Source organism: Stegodyphus dumicola, chromosome X2, assembly GCF_044657685.1.
Source record: "Stegodyphus dumicola isolate Sdum_Otavi_A_Nest chromosome X2, ASM4465768v1".
Taxonomy (NCBI): Eukaryota; Metazoa; Arthropoda; class Arachnida; order Araneae; family Eresidae; genus Stegodyphus; species Stegodyphus dumicola.
This window is the reverse complement of record NC_140781.1, coordinates 67,502,866-67,528,845: the sequence shown is the minus strand read 5'-3', so window position 1 is coordinate 67,528,845 and position 25,980 is coordinate 67,502,866. Positions and strand designations below refer to the sequence as shown.

At 33.0% G+C, this 25,980-nt stretch overlaps 1 protein-coding gene across 1 annotated transcript in view; it reads right to left on the bottom strand.

Moving 5' to 3' along the window:
* The window catches only part of Tmem131 (Transmembrane protein 131), a 322,751-nt gene that overhangs the window by 91,914 nt on the left and 204,857 nt on the right, over positions 1–25,980 (bottom strand). Inside the window, exons 25-29 of the mRNA XM_085808921.1 lie at positions 18,569–18,708; positions 18,270–18,465; positions 16,505–16,864; positions 3,962–4,571; positions 246–472 (exon numbers count right to left, since the gene is read on the bottom strand). Coding sequence (XP_085665047.1) covers positions 246–472; positions 3,962–4,571; positions 16,505–16,864; positions 18,270–18,465; positions 18,569–18,708 — 1,533 coding nt within the window. The remainder of the gene's footprint in view (positions 1–245; positions 473–3,961; positions 4,572–16,504; positions 16,865–18,269; positions 18,466–18,568; positions 18,709–25,980) is intronic.

Sequence of the window (25,980 nt, the reverse complement as noted above, 5' to 3'; positions counted from 1 at the left end):
ACATTCTGCATTACTTACACTTATGTCAACAACAATATAAAATAATAATGATTTTAAGAACACTTACTGCATAGTATTATGACAAAGTTCATGCTGTTTCTGAATGAATTACATTTTCATATTAATAGCAATGCTTTTTCACGATATGAATCAAAAATGAATGCTCTGATGCTACACAGATAAGTTACTGTTTAGTTGAAATTGAAGCAATCACAACAGTTTTTAAATACTGAGGAAAAAGTTACCTGGGCCGCAAAATATCTCCTCGAAAGACTTTTGCTGGATCGACTTTTATTTTCTTATGACTTCTGCTTTTTGTACTTAATTCAAAATCTCCACTATCAACAATATTATCTATATGTTTTGATAAAATATGGGAGCTGCCATCAGAACCATTATCTCTAGTCTTAGTTTTACAGTATCGGATTTTTTGTGACTTAGATGTGACACAAACATCAGGCAGACGATGATCCTAGGAGAATTAAGCAAGCAATTTATTAATCACAATTTTATTTTAAGAAAATGTTTAACATTTCAATAGCAGCAGTGCCCTCAAATCTGCAAGTAATCCAAAGCTTACCACAAATACAAGACATCAAAGATAACAGCAAGCCAATTCATAAAGCAAAGAATAAAAGAAAATATGGTAAAATTTAACTGCTCAGTTATGTATAGTTAGACATTAACCCAACAATAAGTCAATACTAAGTTATGCTGTATGTTTATTATATATCTATAATGCATTTTTCTTCTATTGCATTCTAATTCAATAGAGAGAAGTCTGACATTTTAACCTAAGGTTTAACCTTCTAAAACCGGGCCGAAATTCTCATAATATAGCCTTCATCTTCAGACCGGCACGATCCAAAACAACTTTTGACCCCTCTTTGACATTTTACTAATGAGAAAAGTCATTAGTCCCCCTCCATAGATGCAGTAAAATTTACATGTTTGTCGGATGCTGTTCCATAGTAGACGAGCTGCTAGATTTGCGACTTTTTTCGATGATTATTTTGCTTTCATTTAAATGAAGTTCTATTTAGAACAAAACATATGCAAGGTTTATATTTCATTTACTATTTTTGATCAATCTCGGCAATAATTTGTGAATTTTATAATTTTGTCTTCTCACTTCATTTATATTCGCATATTTTCGTATTAGAAATTATAAAACGAAAACAAAATTTTACAAAATATAATAAATACGAACTAGCTTTGTAAGTCTGCAGGTTGGAATACCATTTTTAATAACATAATTTCATTAACAAAATAATGGTAATGACTAATTTAATGAAATAATTATATCTATTATTATTAGATGATTAGAATGATATTCAATTCAATTAGATTTTGAGATGAACTTACAGCAATAAAAAAGCTTTACATAACAATAACAGAGCTTTAAATCTGCTCTTTTTGATAATTTTGTTATTATAATATAAAAAAGAAAATCAGAGATACATTGGTAGTGTTTCATCATTTAACTTTAACAAATATTACATTGGACTATCAGGCAAAGGAGGTATTCTTTAACGAGAATTTTTCTTTGTTAAAATTGCCTTTTGTTTATGTTAGCAGAGAAAAAAAAAAAAAAATCTGTGACCTATATATGCAATCATCAAAAGTATTTTTCAGTACAGTTTTAAATGTTTATGAAGAATTATACGTCAATTGCCTTTCATAGGCAGAAATTTTGTCTAAAACCATCGTTATATCCAAAGGTTAAAGTCCATTTCATTTTCAACGAATATTCTATTTGCACATAATATATTTTCTAATTTATTTTAGAAAGAGTACTTTTTCACGTTTTCCAAAAAATAACAGCATAGACACTTACAATGTAGTAAATCTGTTTTTCATATTTCTTCCAGTAATGAAAATGATTGCCCTGGAATATTTTCAAAGCATAATTAAGAAAACTGTTTACGCCAAATTTTGCATAAAGTTATCTTCTCGTGTATTTTTTATTTAAAGTGTGAAATTTTCTCTTTCAAAAATAAAAAAATAATGAACGGAGCAAACTTAATTCATGTGAAACGCAATAATTCCATCGTAATATGGAATAGTGGAGAATAGTGCAACACAGCTTTTTTATTCACAAATAATCCCCTCATATGCCCAATTTATGTACTGTTGATTGAGAAATATAGGTTAGTAAATTAAACCGGTTATTTCAATACTTTTTCTTTATCAGTTTTTTTTACAGGCCCTTCAGTAGAGTGGTAAAGGTGGCTGAACACTCGGGTTTGAATCCTGGTTAAAGGCTTGGATTTATGGTTTTTGTGTAACGTAAATGCAAGCCAGCTTCCCTTAGAAAGTCCTCTGTGAAGGCATCCCTCCCATTATTTAGGTAATTGTTGTGTGCTTTGATGTAATTCAGTAAGTGAACAAAATTAATCCAATCAAATCTGGAGAACGGGTTGATTACATGTGGAGTTTTCCATCAAAAACATAAATGCGAACAATTTTCCCTTAAAAAGGTTTACATGAAAGCATCTATCCCCTTAAGCAGATAGCGTTAGCGTTCGCGTGCTTCTCCATAATCCAATCCTAATTCTCATCCATTTTTAATAGTAAGTTGACATACACCTTAGTACAGACAAAATAATATTCCTTTTTTAAAGATAATTTTTTATTAATTTTTCTGAATTAATTTTATATCTTCATGAGTAAAAGAATTTCAGCAAATAAAACTGACCGAAATTTTATGCAAACTGATGTTTTGATTCAATTTAGAAGTTACGTGAGCTTTAATGATATTTAAATACTTTTTGACAGATGCCCTCCTAAAAGAGGGTCTAAAGATAAATTGGTTTTATTTAATTTACAATGAATGAAAATCATTCAAAGCAATCACTGAATGAAATCATTGAAATCAATCATTGAACGAAAGAAAATCACAAAAACTATTATCCATGCAGTTGTCTCTTATTTATCTCCTGATAAATCAGACTAAATTGCCTACATAATAAAAGTACTTTGAAAGAGTTAACAGTTCTTACAAGTTTTATATACTCCCCCCCAAAAAAAGAGAGTCAATATAACATCTTATTTATACGTATAAAAAAGAAAGTAAACAATAAAAGCAGTTTTACCTATTTTCTAGAAGGGAATTAAATCTAAAATATTAATCTAAACTTATTTTCTATAAAAAGCATTAAATCTGGTAAGCTTAAACAGCGTACAAAATCTCTGATGTTTTACTCATAGCAAAAGTTAGTACTAAAAAAGTTAGCATTAAAATTATTAGACAGGGCCCTAACATTTGAGAAAGAGATGGCCTCTATTTGATTTTTAAATATATTGGCGCGAGACGAAACCTGCGGTTTTTGCCAAAATGTAGCCAAACTGATAAGAAGAGGAAAACAATGCATAGCCAGCGGCTATTCTGAGCAGCGATAATGGATCATCCAGAGATCTACTGATAGGCGATTCTCTAAAACAGGGAGGGGATGGCTGGTACGACAGTTATACCACAGCCGGCATTAAAGAAAGTGATTTTCCTGGTACAACTGCTGTACTGCCAGCTTTAGGAGGTTATCACACATAACAAAGGATAAATACTATTTCTAAACACAGTGTCTGAAAATAGTTTCGCTATCATATCATACATAGTTTCAAACAACAGCAAAACAATAAGAAGTGACATTTCCAAAATGGAACTGCAACAAAATCAGCATTGAAACATTGGTCTGAAGGAGTATGCATATTTGTGTTAATGGTGGCTTTGCAGTGAGAGGACAGTACTAATTACATTTTCACTTTGCATGAAATTTGTTACAAAGTGTTTATATCTTCAGTTTTTAAATTATTTTTACTATGACACCTGCAGCTAAATCAGCAGATATGGTGGCACAATTGCATAATTAATATTTTAAATGTCAGTAGCATTTCAAAAAACATTTCAAATATTATAATGAAATTTTTAAAAAAAATGAAAATTTCATATATATAAACATACCTTTTCACTAATATCAGATTCTGTTGTAGATGTTTCTGTTGTAGTTGATGAAGTTTCTTCTTCAGGCAAAGAGTCATTTATTTTTCTAACACAGCTTTTGGAATCACTATATTTACTTTCATTTTTATTTTTTGTTTTGCATCTAGCATTGTTTTCAATATTAATAAAGCAGTTTATATTCTGGTCACCAATAATATCTAATTCTTTAAGGGTTTTTATAGAATCCTCCTCAGCAGAATTAGAAATAGTCTGTGTTGCAACACTAGGTTTATTATTTACATTAGAACAGGAATGAAATGAAAATGGTGGCTTTAAAAATCGAGTCCAGCTATTTCGTGGTTGGGACTTTTTTATCTCAATTAAATCTGGTTCTAAGCAATAATTTTCATGAACTTGTCTTGACCTGGAACTCCTCTTTTTTGAATGTCTATTGTTATCAATATGATCATCAAAGTCCCTAGAACATAAAGACTCTTTTCTTTTGGAGATAGGTGCACTTGAATTCTTAACTGAAGTTAGAAGAGATACAGGATCAGATATTTTTAGAGATTCAGAAGAATTATCTTTCTTCTTCCTTGCTTCATGCTGATAAGTACTATGCTTTATGTAACTGAAAAACAACAAATTTTTGTTAAAAATCCTTAAAATAATTTGACAGCATTTTTATTAAAATAATACCACTATTTATTTATATTACCATTTTAACACAAAGTAAATAAACACATTTTTAGGATTTCTAAGATTAGTTCACAATACAAGTTTCTTTAGTAAATACTGTACAATTTAACTTAAAACAAATAAATGTAAACAAATTACAAAATTTGGTGCTTTTCCTTCATAGCGTCTCCATAGCTTTGCCAAATTATTGGCATGTTATTAACCACTGCAGTCCGTCACCAGTCAATTTTTACAGTAATGTAGTATTATAATAAGTAGTATGCATATAACACAGTAATTAGAGTAAGTAGAATAATATAAAAGTAATTTCATAATGAAATGGAAAATGAAACTTATTGAGTATATGAAAATGCAATTAAAAAGCATTTCATCAAACAAAATAAGGATTATATAAAAATATTAAAAAAATACATTGAACAAAATAAGTAAAAATCTAGCCAAATATTCATTTTTGCCACACAATTTCCAGTGACCACAATACAAAAATTGCTGCTAATAGCGCATCAAACACATAATCATGGGCAAAGTGATGGCAGAACATGAATTCAGCTAGGTAGGATTCTAGATGATGGTGGTTCATACCTTTGTCCTTTTTGTTCCACCATGTGTCAGATGCCCAAAATGCTCGACGTTATGGGTATGAGTTGCAGTTGCTGGATCAACAAAGAAGTTAAGTATTTTTATGAAGAGAAAATTCATGAACAGATCAAGCACAAACCACATGCATATGAATGGTAGAATATGGTGGGGAAAAAAGGTACAATCCCCTGTTCCAAGAGTATCATCTTGCAACATGATCACCATTAAATCACAACAAGGATATGGGGAAACAATACAACAGTATCAGAAATATAAACTTGGAGGAACTGAGCAGCCTCCATTTAGGAATATCACACTGATTATTATAAATACTAAAGTAAATTACATATTTGAGTTAAAATAACACACTGGATAATAATTATTGGAGGAATTACAAGAACGAGAATCAACACAATAATATTTAGAAATTTGCATAATTAGTTTCAAAGGTTTAGATACAGAACCTTCTTCTTTAGCTGCAGAAGAGGAAAAGCTGAAAGAGAAGCCAGTAATAAGGCAATAAGATTGAGAGGAAAGAATTCAAGCTAATGGTGCCCTCTGTTGTCATTCCATTCTTCCCACTGATTAGCTATCAAATTGCATTTCTTAACAAAAATTCAACTTCTGGGTTGTGTTCTCTTTTGTCAATAAAATTCGCAGTTCCATACTTAAGGAACCCAATTCCAGATACGAACCCTTGGGATACACATAGGATTCCTTGCCAATGAGGTTTAATTTACATTGGTCAAACTAAGACAGCCTCAAAATTTTGAAGTAAGGAACAAGAGAAATATGTTAGGGAAAAAGAAACATACAAATTCTATTCCCCCAACACTGAATGTCAGTAAATTCCATTTTCGATTATTCTGTAGCCAAAATTATTCAGAAAAGTACTTTCCGCTCCTAAATGAATTTCACATTCATAAAAATATTTCAGTTCTAGTTAATTATCCCAATTATAATCTGTCGTTAACCTCAGCTTTTAAGGAAATTATTTCATATCAGTGTCCAATTTTCATCAGAAGAGGGCACCAGTAGCTGAACTTCTTTCCTCTCATTCTTATTGCTTTATCACTGGCTTCCCTTTCAGCATCTGCACTTCTCAAGCCGAAGAAGGTTCTACACTTAAACCTCCAAAACTAGTTCCACAAACTTATGAATATTATGCTGATTTTTGTTGCTTGAACTCGTCCAATAAACAATACATTTCTTTACAGGATTTTAGTTACGTTAATCAACCAGACAGTTCTGAATGGAAGCTATTTGTTGGAAACATTTCCACCAATACTTAATTCTCTTCATATACGGAGATTTCACATTTATCAAATACTACTCTTTCAGATTATAATTTGTTTCAATCCACACACAGCTATCTTTCTGGAAAGTAGTTTATTACTTGTGAATCCATCAAAAGTTAGTTTGATGAGTGGGTTGACACAATACAACCAAACTACTTTCTTTATGGAATACATCAGAGGTGGGCAAATGTAGCACTTTTGGTGGGAAATGCTCTTAAAAGGGCTTGTACACACTTCTGCACACGATAATTAAGGATCTATCAAGTAAACAGGAACTGAATAAACCAAAATAATTATCTACATCCAGACTTCATTTTCATAATTTGTAAGACTAAAATAAATTTGTAGGTAGAACACATTATTATTGAACATAATCTAACATTTATCTTAATTATGAAACAAATTCAACAGTAAAATCAACTTCATAAATTTTTTCAAGTAATTAGCATTAAATTATAAAATTTCTTGAAACATTTATATTTTACACTTATAACAGTCCCACACACTTTAAAGAAAATTAGAGGCTTTTTATTTAAATTTTACTAACAATTCGCTTTGCACTTACTCATTCTTTTACGCCTTATTTTGTCACATAGTCAAAATGTATATACAAATTTCATGTCAGGTGGCATAAGTTAAACTGGGAAGTAAAATAATAAACATGACTCATAATGGAAGTTTGGCTTTTGCCACCACAGCTGCTTTCTTAGAGACAGACAGCTGCTGATCAGAACAGACATGAAGGCCTGACGTTGGTATGGTTGCAAATGTTGAAAGTTGGCAGCATTTTGTTTAACCCAGTTAGTGTTGTAGCTTCATGTAGATTTTCTGAAATTATAACCCAGTTAATATGCAGTGTTTAATATAAAGTTCCAATAAGTCACTAAAGCACCAGAGATGATAGGTTGTCTTATATTATTTTATGTCTCATCTGTTGTAAGGAATAAACTTTTATGTTAAATTTTCACATTGTGTTGTATCGTGCATTCACAGTAAGGATTATGGAAAGGAGATAACTCATCTTAACATGTAGAGAAAACTTCTAAGCGGGAGCAATTAAATACAAATAATTAAATTACATAGTTATACATCTTTACTCATTACAGATTTACATGCATAAAATTACATTTTTTTATTTCTAAAAAATATCCATTAAAAAAGGCACCAAGAATATTTTGCAGCAGTTATAATTTACAATACTGATTTTAAAATGATATTAATGTAATTATACATCAAAATGTACAAAGCATTTATGTTTGAAGCAACAATAAATAAAATGTTAATGTGTCTTTTTAATTTGAAAATTTTCCAGATATTGTAACTAATCTACATCAGTTTCTTTCTCTTTAGAACCTTTTCTAAGTTTATTTGTTTTAGTACATAAATGAATGCCGATTGAGCGATCACTCGCTGATTCAGTGATTAAATTCTTAATGTTCTAAAAATGAACCTTTGGAGAATAATTTTCTCTGTTATAAAATCAACTTCTTTTTCAATGAATTTTCTCTTCATTTCAGAATTTTCAGATTTAAAGGTTTCTGTTATTCTAAAAGAACTACTTGTATTTGTATAAAATGCATAGAACAAACTGCTAATTTAATTTCTTTAATAATATGATTATTGAAAATAAATCTGATATGATACAAGGCCAAGGCCAGCACCACAACCAGTGCGGTAGAATTTTTAGAATTGACTGAAGCACAAAGCAACAAAATTTTGGGCAGAAGCACCAAAGTAGACAAGAATGTCACTTTAAAATACAGGAGGAAAAAACAAACATGCTTCATTTTAATGCTACTTCTTAAATATAATTTTAACACATTATTTTTATAATATTTATTAATGTTATTTTGTTTGCATAAAAAATTGTCAAAATTTCGCAAATCTCAGAATCAAAAATCTAGTATACTTACTGACTGATCTTGAAATCCTCAAAATGTTAATAAGTTGCCAAATTTTGCACATCATAATTTCAAAAGAAATTAAATGTGAATCAAATACATATTTGTCAATGAATTGCCAAAAATATCCTTCAAAATGTTAATTCACACTGAAAATGACAGTCAAATAAAAGCAGGCAGAACTGTTAGATGAGTAAAATTTTGGACTTTTTGCCAGTTTGGCCGAAATTAAGGACTATAAAGGACCAAAAATCGTTTCCAAACAACCTACGGATTTTTAACTACTTTTCAGGACACTATTTTTAATTTGATAACAAGTCTTCAACTTGGAAAAAGGTGGTGTTTAACCAATAAAAAATTCAAGTTACTGATATCAGATTCTTTAAAAAGAAAAAAAAGCAAAGCTATATATATAGCAGAATTGGTGATAAGTAAGAGCTGCACGTCAGAAAAGTTCAAGAGCCAAAGTACATATTTAAATCATTTTAAAAGGCAGTTTTTCCAGTAATTTAAAAAAAACAACTTTCACAGTTATAAATTGTCAATTACTTCTTACAAATTTCTGTCCTATACATGCAATAGAGGTTGAAAGCAGTTATAAAAAAAGTGAGATTGCATGGAAAAAACGAAAGAATTTGGCAAGTTTATACTTTGAAAACTGGCATAACAAAAATATTCCTTGTAATTAGATCTCTCCCTTCTAATATCTGAATTTAATTAGAATGTGCTATGTCATACATGAACTAACATCACATGAACCAAATTTTGCTGCAGACAGGGTTGCCACTCAAACAGGAGAATGAAATTCCCTGACTTTTCTAGGTGTGTTTTAAGAAAATTCCAGTTTATCTGCGTAATGCACGTTGGCTGTGCTATGAGGTAAATTAATTACGCTATTACTCGAGAAGACAGAAATTTGCCAATTACATATGACTTATATATATGTAATCCCCAAAGCATTACTATTTTAATTATAATAGGAATTGTTTTCTCCACTGAAGATTGAGATTAGAATCTACCCAATCTGGATTAAAAAATGTCTTTTTTTTTGCAGCTAAACGAAAAAAGAAATATATTTAATGACATTTTTAAATAAATTCATGTATTTTATAATTATTCAGCAGCATACATAAGCAAAAAATATGTGCATTAAATTTTGTGATGGCATGTTATCATACTGCTATAATTCATTTCAGGATTTTACCACAGAAAATTTCCTGAGAGTATTATTTACTACTGATAAATGAATTTAGTGGGAAGAAGTAGCATTAAATGGGACGAATAACATAAAAATAAAGATAATTACTTAAAAATTGAATTAGGATTATCAACGATATTTTAGCGAATATAGTTATATTTAATGGTTAGCCTAGATCAGTTTTTCCCAACCTTGTTTTCCTCGCAAACCAAAAGAAAGGTCCGAAAAAATTTGATGAACCCCCTATGTAGTCATTAATGACAGGTAAAAAAAAAAAAAAAAAAAAAAAAAAAAAAAAAAAAAAGCAATAAAATTTGATAGAATATATATTCTTCATATTGCAGAATAATTGATTATATTAATCGTGAAACATTTAAATAAAAACATTAATAAGACTAAAATGATGGCTATAAAATTTGAAAACATGATAAATTTAACAAACTGGTTCTTATGTTTTACATTTGGAAAAACTCTTAATTAGATATTCGTGGCTGTTTGATAGAACAAAGCAATTCAAAGTTAGGCTCAATATCTGACAATTTCAGTCTTAGATCAGGTTCTACATTTAACCTGTTTCTGTATTTATCTTTCAGATACGTATATGTTGAAAATCCTTTCTCGCATAGATATGTTGTGCAAAATGGTAATAGAACTTCAATGGCTTTTTGTGACAGAACAGGATATTCATTTTGTATACTGAGCCAGAAGTCAATTAAAGATTGATCTTTAAGAATTGCTTCTAGAGAACTGTCACAAGATAACTCTATGAATTTTTCTTTTTCAAGTATATTTAGAGAGGTTTCTGAACTTACATTTCCTTGAAATGGATTACGTAGCCAGTTGTTTGAGTTGGATATATTGCATCTGTTGGGAAAATAGTCATCGAAAGTTAATCGAAGATAGTTCAGATGTTCACATATATTCCTTTCAATGTTTTCGTCAAGTTTAATTGAATTTTCTGAAAAAAAAAAGTGGTGACAGAATCAAAACATCCATACTCATTCATCTGCAGGCATTGAATCCAAAAATTGATCTTTTTCAACAAGGCCTCGCCTCAATTCTATCATGTACACTGAAAATAGTGAAACCCTCACCTTGTAAAGACATATTTAATTAATTCAGTTGACAAAAAAATGTCAGCTAAATACGCAAGCGTTTGCAGCCAAAGAACATCAGATATACAAGAAGACAAATGAAACGGATGATCAATAAAAAATGCTTGAACTTCAGGCTTCAATTCAAACATATGCGCCAAAACTTTACCACAAGAAAGCCAAAACTTCTGTGTGAAGTAGTAAAGAAACGTGGAAATTTCCAAAATCCTCACAAATTGTATGGAATAGATGACAATTTGTAGCATGCGATTTTACAAAGTTCACAATTTTCACTACATCACTTAAAAGTAATAGATAACTCTGCAGGATTACGCTTACATACTAAAGCTTGTCTATGAATACAATGAGTCCATTGAATTTTCTCGTTGATCTTCTTCACCCGTGCCACAAAACCAGAAAATTTTCTTGTCATTGATTTTGCACCATCTGTACACATACCCACACAATAAGACCAGCTTATTCCATTCTTTTCAAAATACCCATTGATCATATCGATAAATGCTTCTCCAGTTTTGTAGGCTTTCAAAGGTTTTGAAAATAGTACATCTTTTTGAACAACATTCGCAAAAAGATATCTAACGTAGACAAGCAAGACTGCAGCATCTGTTACATCTGTCAATTCGTCAAGTTAAATTGCAAGATAATTCAATTTTAATCTTTTTAGAAGTTCGTTCTCCACATAATTAGCCAAGTCATTAATTCTACGTGACACCGTGTTGTTTGATAAGGGAACTAGCTCAATTTTCTTTGCTGCCTTTTCCCCAAGCATACATTTGGCGATATCTTTCGCACACGGTCCAATTAAATTTTCTGCTATTATATGTGCTTGTCCAGATCTTGCAATTCTATAACTTACTCTAAATGATGCTTCAAAAGTCATTTTACTATCTTTGTTTGAAGTCAAGAAAGAAGAAAGGCTACACTTTTTGATATCTGCTAATTTTCTTTTGAAATATTCAAGAGGTTTATCTTCGTGTGTCGGATGTTTTGTTTCAATATGTCTACGAAGAAGTGATGGTTTTAAACTGCTACTGGCAAGAACTTATAACACAAAGCGGTTTAGGTTCCGACTCATCCCCAGTAAAATGAAAACCCAATTGTAGATAGTCGCTGTCATATTTTCGCCTTTTTCCCTTTTCTATCATTTCCTTTGTTTTTCGTCTGGTGAAACGGTACCTCACTACAGCTTTCAGTACTATCATGTCACGTTTCTAAACGACCCGTTTTTAACCATCGATCCATAATAAAAATAAGCTATAATAATAATTAAATTATTAATTATTAAATCATTTACACGAGAACTTGACAGTCACAGTATCACTATCACTCACGCTTTACAAGTGCTAAGCCTATGTATGAACGTCGACAGACAGACAAAATAGACAGTTAATACAACACTACTCTCCCAGTTCCCGGTTGTGAACAAGTATCTAATTCTAAAATCTGTAATAAACTGCCTTAATTTGATATTTATTTCCAATTATATTGTAAAAAAAAAATATTACATAGAAGGGAAAACTGCTGCAATATTTTTAAATATACAGCAGAACATAATACTAATCAAATTGATAAAATGTTTTAAATATAAATAAATGTTTGTAGTAAAAAGAGAATAGTATTTGATTACTTGAATAAGAGGAATAAATTATAATGTATAAAATTGTTGATATAATTTGATATTGAAGTAATTTCGAAAAACAAATATGGAAAAAAGAAATGAAAATATTGAAATTGATTATAGATTTCTTAACAAACAGGCAGCAAACAATCTGTTTTACATGGGTGTGTTCTTTAATTTTTGTGTTTTTTTTCTTTTGATTTTAATGGTGTTTTAAAAAATCCGCCATTACAATATTATTTTCGTGAACCCCCTCTGCAAACACTGCGAACCCCCAGGGGTTCGCGAACCACATGTTGGGAAACTGGCCTAGATAACTGATTGCTATTTATTTATTTTACTGCAAAATGACAAATAAGGCTTTTATTAAAAAGAAAGAAAAAAAAAAAGGTTTAAAAGATTTTGTGGTAAATCCTAGTATATGGTATAAGGCCTTGGCACGATTTTGAAAATTGTCACCAACACCTTCCCGCTTACTGTTTATCATAATGTTGCCATATCCTGTGTGCACCCTACATGGAGGTTAGAATAGAATACATGAACATTATTCTAACCAAAGAACATCTATGTAAAGAAGGAAAGTTTCCACAGACCTAATGCTATTACGCCGCTAGAAAGCGGAGGGAAAATTCGCCAAGGGATTTGGCGACGGAATCTGGTGGCCAGAATTTCCCTCTCCGCGATATATGCAAGAACATGTGTTAAGAAGAAACAGTCTTTGTCTTTGACAAAATGTTTCTTCTTTGATTTTTCGCAATAATTTAAACATGGTTTTTCATAGTTTTCCCCCCTTCAAAATAACTAATCCATTAATTAATTTACTTGCACGAAAACATATTCTCTTTTGCTTTAAGACTAAAAGCAAAAACACGAAAACATATTCTCTTTTGCTTAAGTTTAAAGAAATTTTAAACGAAATTTATTTTATGAACTCTTGATAACGTGACCTTCGAACTTCGACACCGGGTTTCGAGCTATGGCGACAGATATTTCGCGCATGCGCAGCTGATTCCCTCTAGGTTGGAACGGAGCCTCTCCAGTTGCAGAGAAGTTTTCCTTCTTAACAATACATATTCTTTGATTCTAACTTTTATACTACCATACACTAGGATTAAACTGATTTTTTTTGTTTTATACGAGAATAAGTATTTTGTTTAGTTCAACATGGACTGCGCATGCAATTCTCTCGATTCTCAAGGTAATCGGAAACCAAAGTTTCTGGAAACTTGCTCTGCCTTTCTAACATACAATCTAATTGGAGCTGCAAAAATTGGCTTTATGCCAGCTGCGCAAATGACACTCACGTGATACACAATTCGGCAAGAAAGTTATTGCTTCCAACGTCGGCGCAAAACTCACTTTTTTGGGGGGATCGGCGTACGAAACACCCGGACTTTTCCCTGAATTTTTTGGTCAATTTTTGAATTCCCTGACTTTTTCCAGTTTTCCTGGTAGCGTGGAAACCCTATGCAAACATTTGGGAACATTTTAACTAAGGAACACTTATCATTTGTCATTTGGCTGGTATTTCCTTAATTTGATAAATACACCCAGTAACATCAACATTTAAAAGAATTCTTTCCAAGAAGTTGGTTTGGTCAGGTTTATGTGATTATGGCAAAGTCTTGAGGGCTATCAGCCTAATACGAGGGATGCCTTCGTGGAGGACTTTCTAAGGGAACTGGCTCGTATACACATTACAAACGGGGAAACCGTGAAAATGCCTGTGCAGCCAGCCTGTTTGTGGGATTCGAACCTCAGACAGAACTACCAGTGTTCAGCGAAATAACCACTTGGACGCTGGTGAACCCTAATTCCCAGGAAGTACCGTAATTTCGCACGTATAGTCCGCAGACACAATTTTATATAAAAAAATTTAAAAAATCGCCAGATAGTCCGCACCACCGAATAGCCCGCGGACTATACGTCCGAAATTACGTTTTTTTAATACGGCAATATTAATGTATTTTAGAAACAAAGAACTAAGTATAAATAGAAAAAAAGTACTTACTAATATACCTTCAGAAATAAAACGCTAAATACAAATAAAAACAGTGCTTACTAATTAATCATACATTAATTAATCACACATTCTACTACATTCATGAAAACCTTCAAAGTCCGATTCATCGGTATCAGAATTAAATAGTTCTAATATATTTTTGGAAAGAGTGTTCGAAAGTTAATTTTCAGCATCACTATCTTCACTGTCAGTTATTTCCTCGCTTTCACTAACAATCCTGGCTTTTATAAATCTCGATCGGATGGTTGACACTTTAACACTTTTCCAGGATTTATCGACAAATTCCGCAACTTCACTGTATGAAGCGCGTCTCATATTTCCTCCTTTTGTGAAAGTATGTAAACCTTCCGACATCCAGATCTTCCAGCAAGCACGTACGTGGGACTTGAAACTTTTGTTCACGCTAATATCCAGAGGTTGCAGGATTTTTGTTAAACCTCCTGGAATAACGCTAAGTTCAGTTTTTTTTTTAGCTTCCGCCTTTACACTATCTTTCATGTGCGCCCTCATGGAATCCATAATTAGTACTCCTTTTGAAAGGCACCTTCTCTCTTCTTCCAAACTTCTTGAAACCAATCGAGCATAATGTCCTCGTTGCAACAACCCTTTTCATTGCACCGTATTACGACGCTTTGAGGAAAATTTTCCTTGGGAATTGTTTTTCTCTTAAAGATTAAGAGCGGCTTCAACTTTGTGCTGTCAGCACAGCAGGCAAGCATCACTGTGAATTGGGTCTTTTCTTGACCAGTTGTCGTTATTGATATTGTTTTCATTCCACCAGTATCGACGGTGTGATTCGGTGGGCAATCAAATGTTAATGGAACTTCGTCCATATTTATAATATTTTTTAGGGAATACTTCCCTTCTGCAATAACTTTCCTTGTAAACTGAAGAAAAGAAGCTTTTTTTTTCATCTACGTCGTATGGAACATCCTGACACATTGTCGTTCTGCTGGGAACTCTCAAGTTTTTACGACGCATGAAGCGGTAAACCCAATTTATTCCTCCCTTGAAATACATTATCTGCATCTCTTCTGCCATGGACTTCGCTCAGAGATGGATTTTAACTGTTGAAATGGAGCGTCCAGCATTTCTTTGGTCGAGAACCCATCTCAGTAAATTTTCCTCTAAAGCTGTCCATTTTACTTTTCTGTGCCGATTGGATCGGTTTCTTCCCATGCTTTTTAACACATCCCTTTGTTTGCGCCCATTTCTCACCGCTTTCTCGTCCACTTCAAAATAACGGCCCGCTTCTCTATTTCCATCTTTTTCAGCTTTCTCAACTACCTTGAGTTTAGACTCAGCAGTAAAACTCCGGCGATGTTTCATTAACGTTATCGAAAATGAAAGAAAAAATACGAAAACAAAATACTGTGCAATGTGCTATCCTCGTGATAAATGTGACCTTCGACCGCACTCACTCAGTGTTGCCGAACCACGCTATAAGTAAACAAATCCCGTTTTTTTTCGTACCCCAGGTACTTGCTACTAAGGCTCCTAAAAACCAAGCTGACACATCAACTACTTTTTCCCCTCCCGGCAGTTGCGCTAAAGCAGTGCGAAAGATACTGGGATACAAGACTCTGGTTGCGCTAAGTGAGTGCTCATATCCCGGCATCGCTTGATACGTCAGCCTGGATTTTAGGAGCTCTACTTGCTACTACTCATTCATTCTGCACTATGCTCGATGGTTTACTATCGATACGATACATACGAATGTTTACTTGGAATCTCGCACTTTTTTAATATTTGATCATCGGCAGTTCACGACAGCGTGTTTTTTAAATTTCAACGATTTTAATCGTGAACAACCAGCATATTATCTGCTCTGGTGGATAGTCTGCAGCTTCAAAAATTTGCATTTTAAACACAGATACTCCGCAGACTATACGCGCGAAATTACGGTTATTGAATTCATAAAAATACTTAATAATTGATTTACAACAAAGTAACAGGCTGATGCATCATTTACAATATATTAAATAAAAAAATTAAGATGATTTAATACGATGTCTCTTAAAATAATTAACAAATTAGTTGCAAATAAATAAATTTGAAAGTTTCATTTGCTTTGTATAAACATTGCAGAGTAAATTACTAATTAAAATTTAACAGTATAAAATGAAATATTACCTGTTATTTTCAATACCATTTGCACATATAGCTTTTAAGTCAAATATGTTTTCTTTTTCAATCTTTTCAGCATGAATTCCCACAGTGATGAAAGGGAAGAAAGTATCATGAAGAATGCGCTTGCTATCTATATATGCACAAATAATCACAGATAGAATTAATACTGAAGATAAGCCAAGGAAAGCTAAATATATGCAGAGTTCCCAATATGGTCTAGGCAAAGCTTGAGAACAGAATGCTAACAAATGACGAGGAATTGTAGCAACAACTGTGTACTGTAAAGTCTGCCCATCTGGACCTTGGCTAGTACGAATATTAAGCACTCTTTGTACCTGAGTTAATGAGAAATCAGGTGTATACCTGCGAAAAAATTTGATTTCATTAACAAGGAAGTATTAGCAGTCATATACACTGATGAGCCAAAACATTATGACCCTCTCACACTTTTCAATGAACTCGTCTAGATGATATGGAGGGATGGTACATAACTGCAGCTGGAGAAGGTAAGAAATTATTTTTGCACTTACTTTTGCAAGTGATGGGAAAGGCTGCTGATTTAAGCAAATGTGATAGACAGCAGACTGTAATGGCTGGAAACCTTGGAACGAGTACCTACGAAACTGCACAACTGGTACGTTGCTCACATCTACAGTTGTTAGTATTTATGCAAAGTGGATAAATGACAGTGAAACCAGCAGTAGGTGCCAAGCTTTTGGACGTCCACACATCCTCAAAGAAAATGGATGGCAGAAACTGTCTTACTTGGTGCAGCTAAATTGGTGCGAGACAGTAGCGCAACTAACAGCCCAATGCAATGCAGATCCAAGTGCTTCAGCTAACATAGTTTAGTGACTTGGATATGGGACTGCACAGCAGATATAACACTCATGTGCTTATGTTCACCAAGTGCCCTTGTCAACCACACGTACAATGGGCCCAGGAAAAATCTTAAGACTGGACCATGGATAAGTGGAAGATAGTTGCCTGGTCAGTGAATCACAATTTCTCATTCATCACATCATTGGTGCTATAAGGTTACGCCATCTTTCAGGTGAACATTTGCTCCCACAGTGTACAGCAGGTATTCACAGACTGGTGATGGTGGTATCATTCCTTGAGAGTCGTTCTCATGGGCGGCTCTGGGACACTTAGTTGTCGTAGAACAGACCATGAAAGCTGCAGACTATCTGAACATAACTGCAGATCAGTTGCAACATTACATAGCATCTGTCTTCCAACTGGAAATGAAATCTTCCAGGAGGACAATGACCCATGTCACAAATGCTCGAATTACGTGGGAGTGGTTTAAGGAGCATAAGGATGAACTCCAATTAATGTCCTGGCTACCTAACTCACCGGATCTTATCCCAATAGAGTACATTTGGGATGTCATGGAACAGCAACGCAGAGCTCAAACACCATGTCCGTTTATCCCCACTTTGCGTTACCGCTGCTTAGACATATGATACAACTTATCTCCAGTAATCTATCAAGAGCTTGTGACATCCATGCCAAGGTGAGTTGCAGCTGTTCCGCAGGCCGCAGGTTGCACAATGTGTTATTGAGTAGGTGGTAATAATGTTTTGGCTCTTCAGTGTATAAAACAAATACTGAAAAATTGAAAATGATTTAAAATTATTGGTATTTTAAATACAAAGTATCCAACATTTTATCAGTAAATACATGCTCTATTTTTAGAAAATAAGTTTTGATAAACACTTTTTTAGCTAAAAAACAACATATATGTTAAATATGAAATACTTACGCAATGTCGATCTTTCGACTCGCATTAGGTTTCAATTCAAAACCCACACAGTTTAAAACTCTGAATCCATATCCTTGGCATGGTTTTCCATTAATATCAAAACCTTTTATATAAATAGGTAATGCACCAGTATTTCTGGCAGTGAATGCTCTTCTCACTGTAAAATTAGGTGCTACATACTTTGGAGATTTTGTACCTATGAGGCACAAAAAAAAAAAAAAAAAAAAGAGGGGAACTTAAAAATTTATTAAATATGAGCTTTTAACTATTACTGTTATTTTAGAGAAATGATCACTTACCATCACAATCCTTCAAAAGTCTCTCAGTTAGTTCAAACATTAATACAGAATCACTTCCAGGAGATATATTTCCAAATTTAATTTGACCATGGCCACCTTGACCATGAACGAGGAGAGCATCCATAACTGTCAGATTATTTCTATTTAGAAGAGAAAAAATATAATACTTAGTTAAAAAAGAATGAGATCATTATTACAAGAAGCAAAGAATTCAGCATTAAAACTGGTACAGTTTAGTGAATATTTTGAGGCACTCAATATTCATGCATAACTGTACCCAGTGGTCAGTTTTAGGATGATTGCATGAGAACTTTCTTGAATTTCTAATTTGTGAGCTCCTTTTTTGTTTTCTTCGTATACCCAGAAAAACACGAAACTTTAAATTATGTTAGTCTAAGTAAACCAATAAACTGAAATTAGATATTTTCTCACAAAATAGTGACAGTCTCTTTTTCATAGCTCACTACCAGTTCTGTTCATTACAAAAACAAAACTCATATCTGCGTGCACAAAACTGCCACAATTTCAACACTTTGCTGCTACATGACAAGCGCAAATTTGAAGCCAAGTTGTACCGAGCTAAACAGTGTGAATTTTCTTGACAGAGAAACATCACAATTTCTATTCAATTTTAATATTTCTCTTCTATTTCAATAATCAGAAAGGGATGCTATACATATTAATAGTTGAACTTATTGCTAGTAAAGTAAACTGAAAAATATATGTTATGATGAAGAGATGCACTTGATCATGTATTACAATAGCAAAATTTTCAAGATTCTTCATGAAAAAGTTACCCACTGATTTGTAACATTTCTATTTTTAAAAGAAACTTTCATATGCTAGGAAACTTTGATAATTTTTATCCAATCAGTTATCAAGTCAAACCATAAACAATGCCTCATTTCAGACAAGACTTGTTAAATCATGTTTAAATACATTTAAAAGAATTAAGTTTTGTGAATGTATAAATACCACATAATAAAGAATTTCTTTCATATAAACTGTAACCTGCAAGCATCTGAGCAGTAAATTGTTGCTTTAACAGGTTCCCATTAAAATTCAGTCCCAGATGAGAACATTAGATACACCATGTTTTACGAGTATAAAAAAAAAGCAATCATGCAGCAAATGTGAAAAATGTGAAGAAAATGTGTGGTTGCATACTCAGAAGTGCCAATGATACTTCTGTAAATTCAGAAAAGGCAACCTTAGCTTGAAAGATGACAGCTGTGGCGGTTGCCCAGTCTTTCCGATAATGACAGTTATTTTTTCATTCAAACTATCTTCTAATTATGTAATCATTATTACCTTGCTATTCTTTTATATTACTTGCATTGCTAAAACTTTGCTCCCTAGATTATTATTATTGAAATTGTACTCGAAAAATATTAATGCAAATTCCTTCTGAATTTACAGCTACATAAATTAGATTACTGTTCAAAACTCTGCATGTTTGCATAACTGTGGAACTGAAACTCATCTGGAAGCATCTCAGCAAAGCTTCCAGATTTCCAATATGAAAAAAGTCTGCTTGAAGTAAATAAGATTTACAGCTGCTGCATTTAAGCAATAGAATCAAAAGATGTCACTAAATATAATATTCCACAAGCACACCAAATTAAACTAGTGGATCTGCCTGATAAGTTTCCACTCTTGCCATAATTAAAACAACGTATAATCAGACACCATTCAAACAACACACACAACAAAAGAATTACTAGAAATTAAGACTCCAAAGAAAAGAACTCCAAAATACTCCATGCAAAAAAGTCTCATGGGATACCAGAAGAACTTACCAAGATTCTGGTGGAACAACTAGAAGTAGAGATAAAAGAATTCTCCCAACTCTTCCATTTTCCTGAGAAAGGCAAAGGTACCATTAAATGGATTGTAGAATGTTTCCCTGAAGCTTTTAAACTCTGCTTAGTAAAGAAACATATTTTATGCAGGCTGGTAAATGTATAGATTGGCAGAATTTTTTGCATCTAATGATATTACAGATGTCAAGAGTTTGACCACCATCCAAGTCGCTATTACCATACACTTTACTATACCTTTTGTAGGGACTATCCTCGCATTAATGAATGCAAATCTGAAACGGCCAGTTGCATAAACTGCAAGCTGCACAACAATGCAAATGGACTACATCTATGAACCAACCACCCAGCGTATTCTTGGACTTGTAATAAATGTCTTTCATACAGGACATATCACTCTTAAAAAAAAAAGGGGGGGGGACGAAGACATAGCAAATACACCAATCAGCCTCCTGCCGGCAATTGGTAACACCATAAATCTTCTTTCTGCTCTGCTTTATCGTGACTTAAAAAATCTCTCAGACAGATAAACATCCCAAGAAATATCTTTATTATTATGCAAAACTGTCTACCCAACAGAAGAAGGGTAATCACCGACAATAACCAAACAGTAAAAAAACACCATAGGAGTGGGTGTCCACAAGGATCCTGTTTCAGCATGGATTTCTGGATCCTTCCTTACCTTTAACTCTACTGTATCACATCAATGACCAAATCATACATAAGCCCCGGCATTCACAGATGCTACCGCATTTGTCATCCCTGGCAGAACAAAAGAATTCAAAGATAATATTTACCTTTTTCTTGTAATCTTCAACCAACTTTGTAATGCACAAAAACTAACAATTTCACAGGAAAAGTCCATAATGATGACATTCCACGAACCCGGCCAAAATTAATGGGATAAGAATAAAGATTATAAAAAAAAACTGAAATTCCTTGGAATTGCAATAGACGGAAAACTCAACTGGATAGAACACCTTCAAGATATTAGAATAAAAAATTGAAAAATAACCATCTACATAAGAAGAATGATGGGATATGTTTGAGGCTTAAATGCTTATATCCAGTTCAACACTGTGAGTGAGAAAATTGTTAATTATGGAGCTTCTACCTCAGCAATCTCTATAACAGAAAGGAAGAAACTACAGTTCCATGCCATTAAATGACCATTTCTCATCAACATTACAAAATCTTTCTACACCACTTCTAATGATGCACTGTGCGTGCTCTCTAGAATACCTCTTTTATATCTTCTATTGTAGCTAGAAACATTTAAAACCAAATAACTTGCAATTTTAAAACTCTCCATATTCTCGGCACCCTGCAAATTCACCTAACTCAGTGGTGAGGCTTGCTAAGAGTTTTTCATGACCCGCCAAGACAGAAAAATCTGCCTTGAATGAACACTTCCTTTCTGTGTGTCACTGAAGTTTCATAATCATATTTCCACTACGATGGCCAAGTCAATACGCATGCACAGTGTAGATAGATACAATGTGTAGTGCTTTTCCGGTTGATCTGATAAATATCAATCTGGTCTTTGCAACAGTAAATATATAAATTCCTAACTTTAGTAAAACCACGAACAGTCTAAAAACACATAAAATTAGTGATGAATGACGTGTGCTTAGTTAAGAATGCACAAACACATATTTCTTTGGTAATACAGGGAATAAACCATAATACAGGGAATAAATCATAAAACGATAGCCACATTTAAGAAGTACAATCTGAAATGACACAACATAACAAATAAATTGAAATTAGTACAATAAACAAATTGAATAAAACTGCCATTATTTATTTTATTTATATTTATTGATTTTCATGGTATAGGATACACCTTTTCTGAGATGCAAAGTTAACTAATGAATGCAATCATTTTAAAAAGTGCAGCCCTGTACTTCTAGAAAGTGGCCCCTAAGCCAAAACAATTGCCCATCCCTGATCTAACATAAGAATTTACTTTTAACAGCCTATAAATATCCGTAAATACTAAACAACACTTACAAATGTATCTAAAATAGAAGAAAAAGTAAGATCAGCCTGCATTTTCCATAAAGATGAAAATCTAAAAATACCCTGGAAAGAATGCCAGAAAATGCAATTTTTCAAGTGGAAATTATAGGCAATAGAAATTGCAATAAATAATAAATCCAGTCAGCTTGCAGTTTAATCAGATTCTCCTTTTTTATTTACTACATGCATTAGCGAATTTCAAACATCCTTCTCGAAAAGCATACGAAATCTTTAACCTCCTCCAAAAAAAAAAAAAAAAAAAAAAAGCTAAATTTAAATTTCGCATGGTTGGTCGAAAACATGCAGGGAAGGAAATGAAGATGGCAACTTCCTTGCTAAAGCTGCAGCTATCACTCCTGATTTGAAAGATAAATTAAAATGGCCTAAGTCAACCTCAAAAAAGAAGCGCATAAGAAAATTAATCATATCTGACAGAACTAATGGAACTCTGCTCTCCGAGGCAATAGAACACAAGAGCTAATCACAATTCATATCTGGATATAGACCTTTTCCCACTTACTACCACAAGAAAAATATCTCTTTCTCGGACAACTGTGTGGTGATAATGGATCTCCAAAACATTACCTCTTCTCATGCTTATTAACAGAAGCACATCACAGTGTTAAACCAGCTACAAATGAACATGAGTTTCGAAGATATATCATATATAATCTAAATTTTTATTATAATATCAGGAACACTATAAAATATGTTTCAAAATGAAGGTAAGATTATTTGTAAACTGTTACAAAAATGTCCTTACATTATACAAATTCTTCTAAATAACTGTATGAAAATGTTTGGAACGTTTACACAAAGCTTCTGTAGGATGCTTCACTGGATCAGTAGCATCACATAACTGTTAGTACCTGTATTACTATGGCAGTAGCAATCCGGAGGAACAATTACGAGCCTGGCTTTTTCAGAACCTGGGCAGACCATTTCATTATGGTTAGATGTGTGTGTGGGATCTATATAAGTCCTTTAGTTAATGGCACCAGTAGCTCGACACGATGTAATGCTGGTTAATGTTCTCGGTGATGGACAACCCACATAGTACTGGTGGGAGCATTTTTGATGTGTAGTCACATTTCCAGGTGAACAGGGCATGCCACAAAAGTAGAGCCAAGAACAGGTCGAAAGTGCGGTAAAGAGAAATTAAGAAGTCCGTATGAGCCCATAGAAGGACCCAGGTGCTCAGAAAGTGCATTCGTAAGCACTTCCAAGGTGATTTTGGCTGGACTAATATGAGGGTTTCTGCAGGGGCTCAAGCCCATGTAATTGCATTCAGTTGCAGGAGCATGTGTAAAGTTTTCTGTTGTTGCACGCTTATTCCTGTCCTGTGTTGAAAGCTGTAGGTGATAAAAACACCCATATAACTGTTAAAAAATTGGCAGAGATAAATTTATCATCATCAACTGTCCATAACCATTGGAAGGATGATTATGGTTACTAGAATATAGCAGAATACACAAGGGCTATCTGCTTAAGAGGAGATGTGACTTCATGAGGACTAAAGGAAATTGGCTTGTTACTCACATTATACATGGTGAAAACTATAAAAACCAACCATCCAGCCAGACTGTTTACCAGGGACCGAACCCGAGTCAAACTTTAAGCAGTCAATGATATTAAATCCTTGATCACTAGTGGGGTTGCGATACTTGCAATTACACGTAAGCTTGTGAGGTGGATTCTACATGAACACAGACACTAATCAAAGTTAACAAGTGAATATTTACACTACTCTTCATTCACATGAAAAACATTCTCAGGGTTGCTATTCAAACAGGAGTATGAGTTTCTTGACTTTTCCAGGTGTGTTTCAAGAAAATTAAAAGTCTATCCATGCAGTGCATGTTGGCTCTGCTGAGAGGTAAATTAATTACAGCACCACTTGAAAACAAACAAACAAAAAAATACATTTATCTTAAAACACACACACACACACATAATATAAATATATATAGCGTATAATCCCCAAAATATTACTGTCACGAGCAACTCAACGATTGTATAAATGTAATTTCTTTAAAGATTAAATTTTTAAGGTTTGACAACATTGTATTGTTTTTTATGTTTAGAATAAATAAAGTAAAAATGCACCACGACTTTGCATTAAGGTGGACTGCCTGTTTTATAGTGAATTAATTAAGGTGGGTTGCCTGTTTTACAGTGAATTAGTTGGGTGGATTGCCCGTATTACTTAATTATAAGTTTCTCTTTACGTTTCTTTTAATGGAGTACCGACTGGATGAACAAAATTCAGGTAGAGTCTCGTAACATGGTGACAGTATGACGTGATATTAAAGGTACGTTATTTTGAATTACCTATTATTCTGAAAATGGAAAAGCTTGTTAAAAAATGCTATCCTATAAGAACTAACTTCCAAAATGTTTTAATGGTTTGAATGACTTATTAAAGCAGTAGAATTTATTGTCAACTAACTGAAAAGATCAGGAAATAAGCTTGTTATTATTAGAAGATAAAAACGATAAAAAGTATCAGAACGAGTGCGCGATAATAGAAGAATATAATGAAAATTTCGCAAAAGTGGAAGTAAATGTAGAAATGTATTTAAATAGAATTTCTAAAACCGAAAGTTCTGTTGATTCTTCGCCCATTCAAAAATGAAAGTTAAAGTTACCGAAGATCAAACTTTTGAAATTTGAGGGGAAAATCAAAGACTAGCTTGCCTTTTGGAGCCAATTCAAAAGAATACATGACGATGAAAATATTGCGAAAGAAGATAAATTTCAATATTTAATTCAATGTATGACTGAAGGCTCTAGAGCTCGCAATATCGTCGATAGTTATCCACTGACATGTGAAAATTATGATAAAGTTATTGCATGTTTAAAATCAAGATTCGGCAGGGAGGAATTACTAATTGAATTTGTAAATCTTCTTGTAAAAAATGTTACCGAAGAAAAAAGAAAGTTAGACATGTCGAAATTATATGATAAATTAGAGTCACATCTAAGAGCATTGGATCTTAACATCCGATACATATTCAGCTATACTTTTCCCTCTTGTAAAATCGTGTATTCTGGAAGACATTTTCAGAGTTTGGTTAAGAAACCCTATAGTTAACACCAAATTCAATTCTTCTGAAGAAAATGCTTATGGGGAGAAATTAAAAAATTTCTTATTGTTCCTGAAAGCTGAAGTTGAAGGGGAAGAACGTATTCGTTTAGCAAAGGGATTTGTTAGTAAGGAACACAAATTTCAGAAGGAAAAAATACAGCGTTCTGTTGCTAGTAATCCACCGACGGCAGCAGATTTGTGTGCAGGAACAACAGAGAATAAAAGAAAAATGTTTGTATATCTTGTGATAAATTGCACGAAAGTAAAGATTGCTTTTCTGCACGTAAACTCAAGTTTCAAGAAAAACAAGAAATTAAAAAAAATAAAAAGGCCTGTTTTGTCTGTTTAAAAATTGGACATTGTTCTAAAGTTTGCAAGTTCAACATCAAATGTGTACTTTGCAGTAAAAAACATTCGATTTTGATGTGCCCAGAACTCCCTGGAAATAAGATAAAAGGTGACGTACAGGAACTTGAGAAGAC